This window comes from Mustela nivalis (assembly GCF_964662115.1).
Source record: "Mustela nivalis genome assembly, chromosome: 10".
Classification (NCBI taxonomy): Eukaryota; Metazoa; Chordata; class Mammalia; order Carnivora; family Mustelidae; genus Mustela; species Mustela nivalis.
Genome location: NC_139029.1, coordinates 102,870,423 through 102,884,818, shown reverse-complemented (window position 1 = coordinate 102,884,818; position 14,396 = coordinate 102,870,423). Strand labels below are relative to the sequence as shown.

The 14,396-nt window shown below is 57.7% G+C and overlaps 2 protein-coding genes across 6 annotated transcripts; both read right to left on the bottom strand.

Annotated features, from left to right (window-relative positions):
• Window positions 1-11: 11 nt before the first annotated feature.
• RHOC (ras homolog family member C) lies at window positions 12-6,313 on the bottom strand. Of its 2 annotated transcripts, none has more exons than XM_082685094.1 (5): window positions 6,248-6,313; window positions 2,522-2,685; window positions 1,862-1,982; window positions 1,406-1,536; window positions 12-626 (listed from the first exon to the last, which is right to left on the bottom strand). In XM_082685094.1, exons 2-5 carry the CDS (start codon window positions 2,675-2,677, stop codon window positions 453-455), a joined length of 582 nt encoding a protein of 193 aa, XP_082541220.1. In that variant the 5' UTR covers window positions 2,678-2,685; window positions 6,248-6,313; the 3' UTR covers window positions 12-452. The 2 variants fall into 2 exon arrangements, with proteins under 2 accessions (XP_082541220.1, XP_082541219.1); XM_082685093.1 differs by lacking the exon at window positions 6,248-6,313 and adding an exon at window positions 5,963-6,180.
• A 1,996-nt stretch (window positions 6,314-8,309) lies between these two features.
• PPM1J (protein phosphatase, Mg2+/Mn2+ dependent 1J) lies at window positions 8,310-13,618 on the bottom strand. 4 transcript variants are annotated; one of them, XM_082685082.1, is made up of 11 exons: window positions 13,255-13,618; window positions 11,797-11,911; window positions 11,201-11,311; window positions 11,024-11,101; window positions 10,621-10,733; window positions 10,248-10,332; window positions 9,571-9,689; window positions 9,300-9,363; window positions 9,043-9,150; window positions 8,775-8,926; window positions 8,310-8,631 (listed from the first exon to the last, which is right to left on the bottom strand). In XM_082685082.1, exons 1-11 carry the CDS (start codon window positions 13,578-13,580, stop codon window positions 8,484-8,486), a joined length of 1,419 nt encoding a protein of 472 aa, XP_082541208.1. In that variant the 5' UTR covers window positions 13,581-13,618; the 3' UTR covers window positions 8,310-8,483. The 4 variants fall into 4 exon arrangements, with proteins under 4 accessions (XP_082541208.1, XP_082541210.1, XP_082541207.1 ...); XM_082685084.1 differs by having other exon boundaries at window positions 11,024-11,083; XM_082685081.1 differs by having other exon boundaries at window positions 11,024-11,311.
• Window positions 13,619-14,396: the final 778 nt, after the last annotated feature.

The following is a 14,396-nucleotide window of genomic DNA, read 5'->3' as shown; positions in this document are numbered from 1 at the left end:
CTACCACACACTTAGGAGCCTGTGGCCTTTATTCATGCCACCCCCCCCCCCCAAGTAGAGCCAGAGACCCGGGGCTCAGGGTTGCACCCTCCAAGTCCCCTACCCCAGACACTCCTGTGAGCCAGAAGTGGATAAAGTGCTGGTGTGTGATGATCCTCTGGGGAAGGCCAAAGGGATCCAGAGCCCCACCCCTGGGCCAAGGCAGTGGGAGGAGGGACTCTTCTGAAGGGCAGGAAATTGCCCTAGGTACCCAGAGGGTGTGGAGGGAGAGCCACCTACCACCACCATCACCTTGGGGGCCAGTGGGGCTGGGGAACTCAGATGCAGTCCTGGGCGGGAGAGAACTGAAAAGGGAGCCTTTGCCAAGGAGCCCTAAGGGGGTGGGGCCAGGAAATGGACAGCTTCTGCCCCCTGTGGAAGGAAGTGGGGGAAGAGGGGAGGCCTCCGTGGTCTCAGAGAATGGGACAACCCCTCCGGCGCTTATTCTTGCGAACCTGGAGGCCGGCCCGAGTGGCCATCTCGAATACCTCCCTCACCCCCTCCTTGGTCTTGGCCGAGCACTCGAGGTAGCCAAAGGCACTGATCCGGTTCGCCATGTCCCGGCCCTCCTCAGATCGCACAGGTTCCTGAGAAGACAGAAAGCTAGATGTCAAAGGAAGCTGGTGGCCAAGTGTACCTCTCCCCATTTGACCTGTAAGGTATAGTGACTAGAACAAATACCTCCCTCAACCAACAGAGCACCCAACTCTCTGGACAGTTTCTGGGCAAGGACCCAAGACATTTACATTAAAAACGGTCTCCCTTGGCCCAGTTACCCCATGGTACACCCTCCTCTGGCCCAAATAGTATCTGCTGCCTCCTAACCAACCTTCCCCACCACAGTTCTCACACTCCATGCTCTACCGAAAGAATTTCTCTATCACCGATGGGACCAGGTTTAGGACTTGGCCATAATTATCCCTCTGGGAACGTCCATATTCCTCATCCTGGCAACTTGTGTAATAAGCCCTAGTCCTCTGGCCAGAGTCATTTTCCTGGTAAGCCAGCGCCCTCACTCTCCAGGCCTTCTGGCCTTTTCCAATGCCCGCCTTCCCCTGTCCATGTCTCCTCACACCTCCCAGGTATACACTGATGGCCCGACCTGCATACCCCAAGCAAAACACCTATTTTAAGAAGCTGCCTTCGAGGGTGGGTACTCCTCTTAATAGTCCTGACCCAACAGGAAGGGACAATAGATGACATTAAAATGCCAAGTGACCTTAGACGAGTCACGATTTTGACCATTTCATCAGACATTGGACAAGGGCCCTTCCGGTTCTTCCTCACCAGGGAGGTCAGTTGGAATGTAGGCCTCACGAGGGTCATCAGCCCTTCCAGCGGCTCCTGGCTTGGCCACCCCACCCACCTGCTTCATCTTGGCCAGCTCTCTCCTGGTATGTTCGTCTTGCCTTAGGTCCTTCTTATTCCCCACTAGGATGATGGGCACGTTGGGGCAGAAGTGCTTCACCTCCGGGGTCCACTTCTCAGGAATGTTTTCTGTACAGACATGTCCCAGCAGGTGTCAGTGCCTCCACTTAAGCTAGAAACCCTCCCCCCACTGCCCCCTGGGGCCCCCTTCTCCCCCCAGAGCAGTTGTTAGAAGCTCTAGGGCACAACAGTCCCTTGCACAGCTCAGAGCACCCCCCCCCTGCACCCACAGTACCCCCTTTGAGCCCTCCCAAGGATCCCAGCCCCAGCACAAGTGACTAACAGCACCCTGTCTCAGAAGGTGGGTGAAATGTGCCAAGATGAGCTACCTCGGGGTGGCTGATTCCAAGGGCTCCCCAGTGCCCTTCCTCCATTGCCCTCACCCCCACCTCACCCAGGCTGTCGGGGCTGTCAATGGAGAAGCACATGAGGATGACATCAGTGTCCGGGTAGGAGAGAGGCCTCAACCGATCGTAGTCCTCCTGCCCAGCTGTGTCCCATAGCGCCAGCTCCACCTGCCGCAAGGGGCCAGTGAGTACCTGCCTGCAGGTCCCAGTTCTACCCCTCCCTGACCACCCAGAGGTCCTCTGAAACCATGGGTCCTTTAGGTTTACTCAACAGCTATCTCTTGAGCACTTGGTGTGTGCCAGGGACAATGTTAGTCACCGTCCTGCAGTATAAATTTGGTGGGTTTCTAGAAATCCTGAGACATGGGTGCTTGATCTGTATGTAGCTTATGAGCTATTGTTGTGAGCACCATGATTTGATTTTAAGTCACAAAGTCCTTTGAAGGAAGCCTTACCACTCCATTTTGCAGTCAGAGGGGCTTAAACTCAGAGGCAAAAGGACTGGGCCCAGATTACAGAGTCAGGGCGTAGAGACCCAGAAAGTGTGGCTAGGTTTCCTAAAACTACAATTTGGCTTCCTAACTTGCACTGGTTCCAGCAGGGAGAGTGGAGGAGGAAGTGGGTCGGCGGTGAGGAAGGCTATCCAAGGTCCACAGCAATGGGGTGGGGGCTCCCAGGGGGAGACAAGAAGGGTTCTTGGCCTTCACCTGCTTGCCGTCCACCTCTATGTCTGCGATGTAGTTCTCGAAGACCGTGGGGACGTAAACTTCGGGGAACTGATCCTTGCTGAAGACGATGAGGAGGCAGGTTTTCCCACAGGCCCCATCCCCCACAATCACCAGCTTCTTTCGGATCGCAGCCATGGCTGGGGCTGACAGGAAAAAGGGTAGATTTGGGGAAAAGCCAGTAAAACCAAGAATGTTTCTTTGGGGGCTCCCTAAGACCTGGAAACCGAGGCCTCCAGCAAAGGGAGGGAAAGGGGCCTGCCCTGGTGTGTTCTTGTCAAGAACCAATCGTTCAGACAACTGATCTTGACATCGTAATCTCTGGAGCAGGAGCAGGTCTCCGTGGACAGGTCAGAATATGAAGGCGGGAGAACCACCCACCTGGGAGCCAACTATGGGGTTCTGGACACTTAGAGGGGTGCTCGGGGATTAGGGACATACCCGGAAGAGGCAGCTTGAATCTGGCACATATACCAGGCCTTCAAGTCAGACTTCATGCGCTAGCAGGATTTTGATACTTGTTTTCAAGTTTCATAATCACTAGGGTCCAATCAAGAACACATTGTCCCTCACTCAGGACAAGTCATGCCTGCCTCGCCACAAGTGAGGAGTCCCTCTCCCACAGGCTGGCAGAAGCAACGAACAGGTGACAGGTGGGTAAGGGAAAGCGTCCTGAGCGTTTGGACAAAGATCATCTCCCTCAGTCCCCGGAAGCCTGCAAAGGTGGATGGCATGCTTCCTTCCCATTCTGACACACTAGGAAAGTGAGGCTCAGGAAGGTTACAATGTGTGTTCCGAGTCATGACAGGGATGGCATTCAGGGCACACAGGGCTGTGTGACTCTGGAGTCTGTTGCCTTTTCTACCTATCACCCCCCAGTAATGGGAAAAAGAGGGGGCAGGGAAACCCAGATAGAGGGCCTCGGCAGCCAACCAGCTTCCCGGGCCCACCCCAGTCCAGTCCCCAAAGCCAGCCCCGAGTCACACAAAGGAGGCTCAGTCCCGGCAGTGCCCACAGCCCACATTCGGGCAGTCTGCCCTCCTCCCCCCTTCCTCCTGGGCCTGGCAGCAACACTGGGTCACTCAGCCCCAGGCAGGGGACAATGACCACACTGTAGGGAGCCACACATCCACCACAGCAGAGTGACCGAGAATAATCCACTAGGGAATCACCTCCACCCATCCTCTGGAACAGCCCCTTCCCCCCCCCCCCCACTCTGTCCAGCTCACCCCCAGGCCCTGCCTACCACTCCTCCCTGTGACTCAGGGCAAAGAGTCAGCTTCCTGAGGTTTCCGTGTGTCCCCGGCCCCCAACACACCCAAATGAGCATCTGCACAGTTCATCACACCTAGCCAGCCTCCCCTGAACTGAGCCTCACTTCCTCCTTCCCTGGGGAGAGCAGCTGCCTCCAAGCCGTCTGAGGTTCCCAGGCCTCCAGCCTGGAAGGAAGGGAGGGCGGGCTGCAGAGCCTAGATGGCCATCCAGGCTGTTGGGAAGGGGGAGGGGGCTAGAACAGGAGCCGGAGCTGGGAGGAGCTCCCAAAAAAAGAGCTGAACAAGGGCCAGTCGCCTCACCAACCAGGCAGCGAGCAGTTAAGAGAGAAGGGGATGGTAACCTGATCTCAGCCCTAAACCTGGCTTTTTCTCTCAGTCCCACATCCTGTCAAACTGGGCTGAACTCCTGTACTCCCCACAGACCACCATCACCCCACAGCCCTGGCTTGGGCTGCCTTTTAGGAAAGCGAATACTCCAAGCCCAAAGCTGGTTCTCTCCAAACGGTGGGATCCTGGGTGGCCTCCCTACTCTCCAACACACACACACACACACACACACACACACACACACACACGGGCACAAAACTGGGATGAGGAAGTGGATATGAGTCAGAGAGAATTTATAGGACTTGAGAGGATACGGCCACACTCTCCCCACCACAAAAGGGGCTCCCTTCCCGGTACCCCGAGAGATGGCAAGAAGGCATTCACCATGCCAGTAGATCCTTTCAAAAATGGAAACCACCTTCAGAAAGGGGGTTCTCCCTGGAAATTCTGCCCAGGGGATCAACTCATCCCTTCCACTCCTGCTAGTTCCACTGGTCCAGCAGTGCAAAAACAGGCTGGAGCAGCCCCATCTGGGACGTGACCACCATGGTGACAGTCACCACCACGGTGACAATCACCACCATGACAAGTACAGCTGCTTAGGTGTGAGCATGCCACTGGCCGCCTACAGCAGGTTAGTCTCAGTGGCACCAGATGGTGGGAGGCACAGGACAGAATTCAGAGGCAAGGGCATGCATTAAATGACCTGGAGCCCCCCTCTCAATGAGAAGACTTTCCCTTCAGGCTCTCATTGGACAAGAAGAGGAGCTGGCCTAGGCCCAGACCAAGCCACTAGGCCCAAGGCCAACATGGCAAGGAAAACAGCTCCCTGTGAGAGGCAGCGCCAGAAGAACTGCCCCACTGACCCTAAGACGGTCAGCAGCGGCCCTTTCCCAACCCCACCCCGACCTGACACAGAGGCTGGAATGGAGCCGGAAGCTCCTGGGTGCTGCGTGCAGACAAGACATCCCACCGTCTCCTCAATCATTCTCTAGATTTCCAGATGACCCAGAGCTGGGCTGTCCCCCTGTAGGCCAGCCCTGAGGGCCAGAGAACGAATCCGATTCCACCTCAACTTTAAAACCAGAAGAGAGCGCAGGTCTCAGCCTCGGACCCTCCCAGCACAAAGCCCCAGGATAATCTCCGGCCAGGTTTGTGGGGGTGCAGGGAGGGAGGGGTCTGGAAGGGAGGAGATTCTTGCATACATAAAAACGAGCGAGATCCTTCCCAACCTCCCCTACATCCCGCCCCAGGCACACTCCATGGAACCGTCTAGGAAGGCGTCCAGACCTCTGGGAGCTGTGGCAGGCCCCACTCGGTCACACCACGCCCCTATTCCCGCCATTCCGCCGGCCCGGCCTGGGGGAATTCCCACCTCCAGCCGGATTCGAGCCCAGACCCACACCCCGGCCCAGGTCCACATCGGGCCGACCCGCCAGCAAGTCTGAGCGCCTGGACTGGGGCTCCCTCGCGGAGACCCAAGTTGCCTCCTGGCTTCTCGCCCGGCGGGACAGATTCCGGGAAGCCGGGCGGGGAAGGGCAGGGACACAGGCTCGGACACCGAAGGCCAGAGGCCCCGCCGGGCAGTTCCCGTAGTGGGGTAGGGGAGAGCCCTCGCCGCGGCCCAGGGAGGGGCCAGCCCGGCCGACTCCCGCACAGTCCCGACGCCGCGCGTCCCAGGGGAAGGAGGGTGGCCTGCGCTCTGGCCGAAGCCCCCTCCCCTCCCGGCGGCCCGAGCTCCGGCCAAGCGGAGGGCGAAAAGTGCTCTCCCGGGAACGAGTTCCCGGGACACCCCGCCACCCCAGCCCCCGGCCCCGGGTACCTTCCGCTCCGCTGCCTCCAGCTGCGCGGCCAGTGCCGGAGGCTGAGACTGACCCGGGGGGCCCTGCCCCGCCCTCCTTCAGCGCCGCGGCGGGGAGAGGCGGGCCCGCCAGGGGGAGGGACCGGCCGGGGGCGGGGGGTCGGCCCTTGGCTCCGCCTGCCCACCGCCCAGCCTGGGGCCTCCACGGCTTGCCCAGGCTACTAGCGGGGGTCGAGGGTGGGATCACCCGGCGGTCGGGGAGTGGGCGGCGGGTGGGACCCCTCGAAGACCCAGCCTCTACCCCGCCTTCCAGCCCCCAGGGGCGGACCGGCGTCGGGAAAGTTGTGAGGCGCTCGGGGTGGGGTCGGGAAAGGGCCGCTGCTGCCCTCCCGTGGCCAACCCGCCACGCGCGCCTACAGCTCCCGGGACCTCGCGGGAGGGGTCTGCGGAAGACGCCCCCCACACACACCCCGCCCCGCCCCGGCTCGTAAAATCCTGTCATGGAAGTACTGCCCAACATCACGCCCCAGTCCTGAGGACTTTTCAGATCCTTTGAGACCCAGGCCACCTTTCCACTTGACCATTCCCTTTCCCCTGCCTGGAATTTCCTTGAGTCCAATTACTGCGTACCCCTCAAAGGGTATTCCTGGAGGCCTTTCCTGATCCCCAGCTGGGAAGTCAGCTTCTACCCACCAATGCGTTATTTCGGTGCCGCTAGGGACACTTGGCCCAGTCTGATGTGTCACATTGGGTTATTTACCTACGGGTGTGTCTCTTTTCCTCCTGAGGTGGATGATGACGGAGGATGAGAAGTCTGCCGCTACTTCATTAGTTTGTGACCTGTTTGCTACATAGCTCAGCCCTTTGGGAGCTCATTGGGGATCTTTGGGATAAGTGTACCCATCTCCTTTTGCCTGCAAGGAAATTGAGGCTGACAGAAGTTAAGTGGCTTGCTGAAACTTTTGCGGTGTGTATGGAACAGAGAGAGTTCAAATAGTCAGGCCTGCCTGGCTTCAGGGTTGGTGATCTCTCCCTGCTGTCATTTAAGCTCCTCCTGTACTTCCCCACTGCCTGGCACGCTGTGTGGCACCTAAGTTTTCCAAAAATATTGTCTGAGTGAATGAATGTCAGAAGTCAGGTAAATTTTAAAGCTCTGAAGTGCAGCCCACACATCTGATAAATGAGTAAGCTGAGGTCCAGGGAACTCTGGCCCCCAGGCCTCTTCACCCACGCCATAAATACACACTGAGCATTAACTGAGAACTACATGCTCAGTTCCGATTGATTTGGGTCATCCAAAAACTTAGTCTAAATTCGAAACACACAACTTAAAGATAGCAAGTTACTGAACCCTTATTGCATGTACCTGCCTCTACATTCAAATTTAAGTCCTTAAGAGAACCCTGTGAGGAAGCACTGTTACTCCTGTTTTGCTGAGAAGCAAACTAAGGCTCAGAGAGGTTGCAGAGGACCCGGGAAGCAGGACTCTAGAGCCTCCGCCCTTCACTGTTCCTCCATGTAGTCAGCTGTATATACAGGAGGCAGTGGCTGTCCTGGGGGCACGCATGGACTATGGGATACCCATCTCTGAAGGACAAGTGAAGTCTTCCAGTTAAGGTGATGAGTAGATATTAAATGGGCTGAAGCCCCAACAGGCCCCAAGAATTATGGAACCCCCAGGAGGGTGGCGATGGGGCAGAAAGACAGGGCTGGAGGAGGACACAATGGACAAATGATGAACATCCTTGGATGCCACACTCAGGAGTTGGGTGTTGATTTTGGCCTAGGGGCAGTAGGGAGCCACTGAAATGTTCTCAAGAACCAACTTAGATTCACACTGCAGTAAGATCACATTCAGGAATACAGGGACATGACCTGGAGACATGGTTAGGAGCCTAATGTGGTAATAACAGTAGGAGTGGGTCTAGGTAGACAAATAGGAAAAATGGCATGTACTGATTGATTCGCTTGCTGGGTAAAAGCCAGACCCAAAGGTGACCAGCGCCAAGATTTTTAACTTGGGCTGAAGAACTGGTGCCCATGGACATGATGAACCAGGAGAGGGCACACATTTGTAGGGCAATGGTGGATTCCGTTTCAAGTACGTGGAGTTGGAATGCCTGTAGGATGTCTAGATGTTCAGGAGATGGCTAGGACACATGGGCCTAAAGCTCAAGAACAATCTGGGGGGAAATACTGACTTGGAAAACACCACCAGGTAGGTGAAGCCATGGGAGTGGATGAGGGCACGTGGAGTGGGACAAGCAGAGGGTGAAGATGGAAACTGGGAGTTCTACATTTTTAGGACGGCTTTGCACCACCTGAAAGAAGCCTTTTCATTTCTCATCAAAGTAAATAAAGACACACGTTTTTATCCATCGGGTTTATTTGCCACTAGCTATTAATTCTGGATCTAATTGACACTCCTTCTTCAGTTACGGTACCACTAAAGAAGGTGAGGGAGACAAGTTCAGAGTCTGGATTGGCAGAGGGTAAGCACGGAGAGGCTAGGATGGTGGTGGAAGGGGTGGGGCTGAGCCCCTCAGGAGTAACTGCCTGGCCCCCCCAGGGGGATGACGAAGACCGAGATGTCATCCCCGGAACCCAGCTTGTTGTTGGGGAGACGCCAGCCACGGTCCCGGGGGGTGCCCCGGGCCCCCAGGACCAGAGCTTGGGCCAGAGCTTTGTACCTGCCAGGAGCACACGTGCACACTCATGTTCCAACATGTATATGGAAGATCGATACACCGGCCCTCAGGTGGGTCCCCAAGCACTGCTTCCCTTTGCCCCTACCTTCCCCATTGTCATCCCTGCACCTCCATACAAGCCCTACCTGCTGGGGTCATTGGGCTCATAGGCTGACAGCACCCTGTCCACAGTGGCAGCTACCTCACAGTCACTGGTGACATCCCACAGTCCATCTGTTCCCAGGACTAGCACGTCATCTGGGCAGTGCTCATACTGTGTCAGGTCGTACACTCGCACCTGGCAGGGAGAAGAGAGTGGAAAAGAAGCTGCGGGACAAAGGGACCCTGGAAGAAAACCAGCTTGGGCCCCTGGAGAGGGAAAGGTCTAGCTGAGGAAGCCCCCATACAGCTCACCTCCGGGAAGCAGGAGAGGAAGGGCTTGATGGGCAGAGTGGAGCTGCAGACCTTGAGGTTGTGGTCTCCCAAGCCCCGGGTTACCCCGATGGTGGCCATCACACGAGCCTAAAGGGAATGAGCGTGGGTGCTGCCCTGGCCCTCTCCCAGCCTCTGAAGCTGTGGGCCCTCCCACTCCTGCCCTCGGGTAGAACCTCCACCTCCCTAGACAAGTTGTGGTGGGTCCTCCTGCCCTCTCCCACCTCTACCATGTTTACCTTTTTGCCCTCCCCACAGACCAGAGGAAACCTGAGATCCTCCAGCTCGATCTTTTTGTAGGCCCTGGGGGTGGGGGGGAGTAGAGGAGGCATCACCCAGGCATCAAAGCCCCTCTCCCAGAGGAGCCATGCCTCTCACACAAACCCCTAAGAAGGACATCCCCCCAATCCACCCCACCCACCGACCCCGCCTCCAGCTTCCACCTTGCTGCTGGTGAGGGACTGGTTGTGTTGCCATGGGAACAGGCCCCAGCTTGGAGGGAAGTGTTACCAGCCGGTCATGTTCTGGTCCCGGTACAGCATCCTCTGGCCCAGCTCCTTAGGCTGAATTCTGCGGGGGAACTCAAGGTGGGTGAATTCACCACCTAGCAGCTCTGGTTTCAGGAAGCCCTGGGGTCGGGAGCGGCCAGACAGAGCAGAGGCCCGGGAAGGCATTAGGTTTAGTGGGTGTGTAGATGATGTTAATTACTGCAGGGCCTTAAGTGGGCTTTCTTTGCCAGGTGCCATGCATTGTTCTAATACAGATAAGGTGTATGAACTCGCCTAACCTCATGACAACCCTGAAGGCAGGAGCTACTGACTCAAGTTAAGGGAACCATCTGCAGGTCTGACAATTAGCAAAGGACTCGAACAGGGGTTCAATCCCAGGTGGTCTAGCTCCAGAGTCAGTCCTTTAAAGCACTAAACCGTCCTGCCTTTCAGGAGCCTTTGCTACTTCCTTTCCCCACCTCTGACTCCACTTCCTTCCTCAGCGGGGGGCACAGTGGGGGCCCTGGAGTAGCCCCCGTTCCTTCCTGCCACATACCGCCACCAGCTCAGTCCTCTTCTGCAGAGTAGAGGGGCTTTCCCAGCGGTGGCGGGGGCGGGGGGCGTGGAGGGGTAGCATAGGCTATAGAGAGCCATGAAAGTCAACAAAGAATGGGAGCAGGGAGGTTAGTTTCTACTTACAAGCAGCTGAAGACGCTGGCGCTCAGTCTCCGGGGTGAACTCCCGGGACATTGGAATGATTTCACCATTCCGGACAATGATGGCTCTGCCCAGAAAAAGAAAAGGTTTGGGCCAGGCTCTCCTCAGCCCCCTGGTGGAGAATTCCAGAAAGACCAGGCCTTCCCCACAATGACCCTAGGGGTTCCTCAGCCAGACCCCCATCTTTCCTCCCCTCGTGGCTATTTCAGGCCATCCCTTATGGCTGTGACTGCTCCTGACACCATCCTTCCCTCTGGGTTTTGATTTTTAACACCCACCGCCTCATTCTCTTCTATTCCCCTCATCCCAGAGTGTGCGACCCCCTGTAGGCATTCTCAAACCCTGCTTCCCATACCTGCTGTCACCTGCATTGGCCACATACACCTTGCCTAGCAAGTAGACGACAACCAGTGCACAGCAGCCCCCCTCCACTTGGTGGCCACGCCGCTCCCGGGCCATCTGCTCATCCTGCCATGTGAGGAAGGGTCAGAGGGGGTGAATGAAGGAGAGTTTCCAGGCACACAACCACCGCCCCCAACTGCAGAAATAAACTGACCCAGCCAAGCAACCCTGGAGGAGAGGAGGGCAGACATGGGTGTAACCCCCTCTTTCTTCCCCTCTGAACCAAGCTCTGCTCAGGCCCTCCAAGGTGTTGTGGGTACTCAGGATCCCTCACACCACTTGATTTCTGTATACAGTGGACCAGAGTATCTACCTAGCAGGCTCCTGCTTGGGGGGGGGGGGGGGGACACACTCACCATGAACTGGAAGGCATTCTCAATGGCCCCCACTACCAGGCTCTCATGGGTCACTTCCTTCTGTGAAGACCAGCAGGACTGAGGACCAACCAAGTGAGAAGAATCAGAGGAACCTGGGGCTCCTGGGGTAGACGGGAGGCAGAGGGGAGGTGGCGAGGGGTCCTGGAGTATCTCTACCAGGTCCTTTAGCTGCTCCCGGATGTGGCGATGCAGGAGCCTGGCGGCCATTTCAGCAGCTCCCCCCCCTGCATGCCCATCAAACAGGCCCCAGTAGTAGAAGCAGAGTCCCTGGTGGAGGAAAAGTTGGAGGTGAATAAGGGATATTGTGTGTGTGTGTGTGTGTGTGTGTGTGTGTGTGTGTGTGTGTGATGCAAGGAGAAGAAGAGCAAGACTCTGGGCAACCATGTAAACATCAGAGAAGAGGTCAGAGTTTGGTATGAAAAGTAAATTAGATTTATTCGCTTATTTACCAAGGACCTATTATGTGTCAGAGGGTAAAGCACCAAAAAAGCCAAACTCAGAGGATAAAAGACACAAAAATAAACACTGGCAATGAATTAAATCATCCATAAAGACGGGAGCACTTATATTCTAAGTGGTAAACTGAATATTTACACTGACATTCTAATTGGTCAATGCCAGTTCTGTGCCAGAGGTAGAAAGCTAGTGAGTTAGGAGTTAGTTAGGTCTGAGATTTAAAACAGGATGCCTAGAATCCCTGGGGAGAGGTGTTACCGTATCTCTGGAGTCAAGGGAAAGCAGTGGGGGCTTACCTGGCCTTGGCTAGGCTCCCTAGGTGCCTCTGAAACACTCCTCCGTCCTTCCACATACACCACCTCACAGCAAGCCTGGTCCTCATTGTGCCGGCTTTTGCCCGCGTTGATGACCCTGCCAGGCCAGAGTGACCACATCAGGTTGGACACCAGACCAGGTCCTGGAATAACCCCCACCTTAGACACACACACACACCCTCTCTAGCCTGCTGGCCAAACTGAGAAAGGTCACAGCCGCCTGGGATCCAGGCCAGAAAGAGGAGGAGAAGGGAGGCAGGGCAAGGCACAAGGAGTACTGTCTGGGTGTCGGGCCCCACCACCTCATAGGAAGGCCAGCAGTAGCACGTTCCTGCCTCAGTTCCCCCATCCCTGGCAAAAGGGGCACTCCCATGGGCTGCTGGGAAGGGGCTGGACAGGGCAGCAGGGGTCTTACTGCCCTGCTTGCCAACCCCCTACATCCCACCCTGAAGCCTAGTCAACTTTTCTAGTGCTTTGTCCACAGCACCCCACCCTCATGGGCACACCCACCTTTATCTTAAAATCATCCAGTGAAAGTTTCTGCGGCTTTGGCAGTGAGGAAGTGCTCCAGCCCAGACAGGGAAAGAGGAATTGAAATAGGGTAGGGATAGAAGCCCACCTGGACTGCGCAGAAGTCACAGAACCACTAACTCTTCCCAAACAGAAAGCTAAAGGAGATAATGGTGTGGCCACGGGTCTACCAGCCACCAGCCTCAGCGGCCTCAGCGCCCCCAATCTCCCTCAGTGCTCTGCTTTTCCAGTACGGACATTAAAAATACACCCGGCCGGGAGTCAGCCGCCTGCTCCCCACTAAGACCGGGGGTCCACTTCCTTACCAGCCCCGTGCCATTGCCCTCCCTCCGAGAGGCATCCAAAGGGGACCCTCCTGCTTCCTCGGGCGGCCCCCTCCCCCGCCCCTGAGGAAGCCTGAGGCCGCCTGGTGTCGCGGGCTATTTCTGGGTGTGGAGGGGGAGGGGAACGGTAAGAGGGACAGAGAACTGGGGCGCTGGGGTCGGGAAGCCCAGGAGCGAGTCTTTCCAAACGCCATCTCCCCTATTAAAAGCGCACCCCCCACCTTGAAACCCCGCCTCCCTTAGCCATTAAACTGCCGGGCCCCGACTGAGAACTGGCCAACTCATCCTCCACGGGGCCCTCCACCCTCCGGGCTCTGGAAGGGAAGGAGGTCCTGAGGCGGCGCCGGTGAGGGTAGTCAACGAGCTGGAAGGTCCTGAAGAAGACTGCACCGACTTGAGAAAGGGCTGGGGGGGAGAGGGGTGCGGCCCGAAGCCCAAAGGAAAGCAAAGGTCCTGGGAGAAGAGAGCTCCCCGCGCCGAGCACCGCGAGGGGCACGCATCCCAGCGCCGCGGATGCCCAGCTGGGGAAGGGGCTGGGGGATGGGGGGAGTCCCATCACGCCTAGGGTGTTCCCGGGGGCGCTCACTCGGCGTAGCCCGTGCTCCAGGGCAGGCGACGGCCCGTGTCCGGGGGGCTTTGCACAGCCCGGCCAGCGTGGTCATCGGCGCGTCGCAGCCCCCCCGGGCTCAGCTGCAGGAAGGTCGGTCGGGAGAAACTCGCTCGAGCTTCTACTGTCTTCGCCGGCGCGGCGCTCCCGCTCCCAGCCGTCGCCGGAGGTCTCCTGGGCGCTTCTGGAGGAGCGGCGGTCTGCGGGGACGGCGCGTTGGGCAGGTCTGGGGACTTGGGGCGCGGAGGCGGGGCGCCCCCGGAGCTCACCAGGTGCGCCACGGCCGAGCGCACCCGGTTTAGCATGCTGCCTCCCTGCCCCGCCCTCGGCCGTGGCCCCGCCCCCAGGCGGGCCCCTCCCCCCTAGGACGCGCGGTGGGCGGTGCTCGCTCCTATGGGCTCTCCCCTGCCATTGGCTCTGGGCGGGCAGGGTGGGTCCCGGCAAAACTTCCTCCTGCTCTGGGCCGCCCCTGGCACCGCCCCATCAGCTCGCGGCTCCTACCCGCGGTGTTCGGCTTCCCTCCGCCTCGGCTTTTTTGCAGCAGAAGGGTCTGCAGTCGTAGGAAGGGGACGGAGGGAAGCATACCCTATTTCAGCCGTGCTCTAGATGAGACATCAGCTAGAACTTCCCCATTGTGACGGGGGGAAGGTCTCCTCGCCCTCGGTTCGTAGCAGCCAGCCTGCCGGGAGGGTGATGGAGCTGGTGACCTCAGGGAAACCAGCAGCTTCCGCCACCGCTGGGTGTGAAGCACCTGGTGTGACAACACCTCTGGCTGGGGCTTCTGGAGTGAGAGCGAGGGCGAGGAGCTGGTGCTGGAGGTGCTAACGACGCGGACGGGAGCCGACCACCCTGAATTAGGGAGCCGGGGCTAGGTTCTTGGGCTCCTGACGGCGCTGTTCCCCATTGACGACCACCTCTAGATCTGGGGAGCGGTTGCCGCTCTGACTCCGCTTTGCTTCTCAGGACCCAATTTCCCCCCACATTTAGGCCTCCCCTGACCACAGCAGGGCTAGTTGATAAGGATAACAATAACTGCTCCGACTTACTGTATAGTAGTCTCGCTACAAAGCACTTTCCACATATTAGGCCATTTATACCAAACAGCAGCCCTTCGAGGTGGG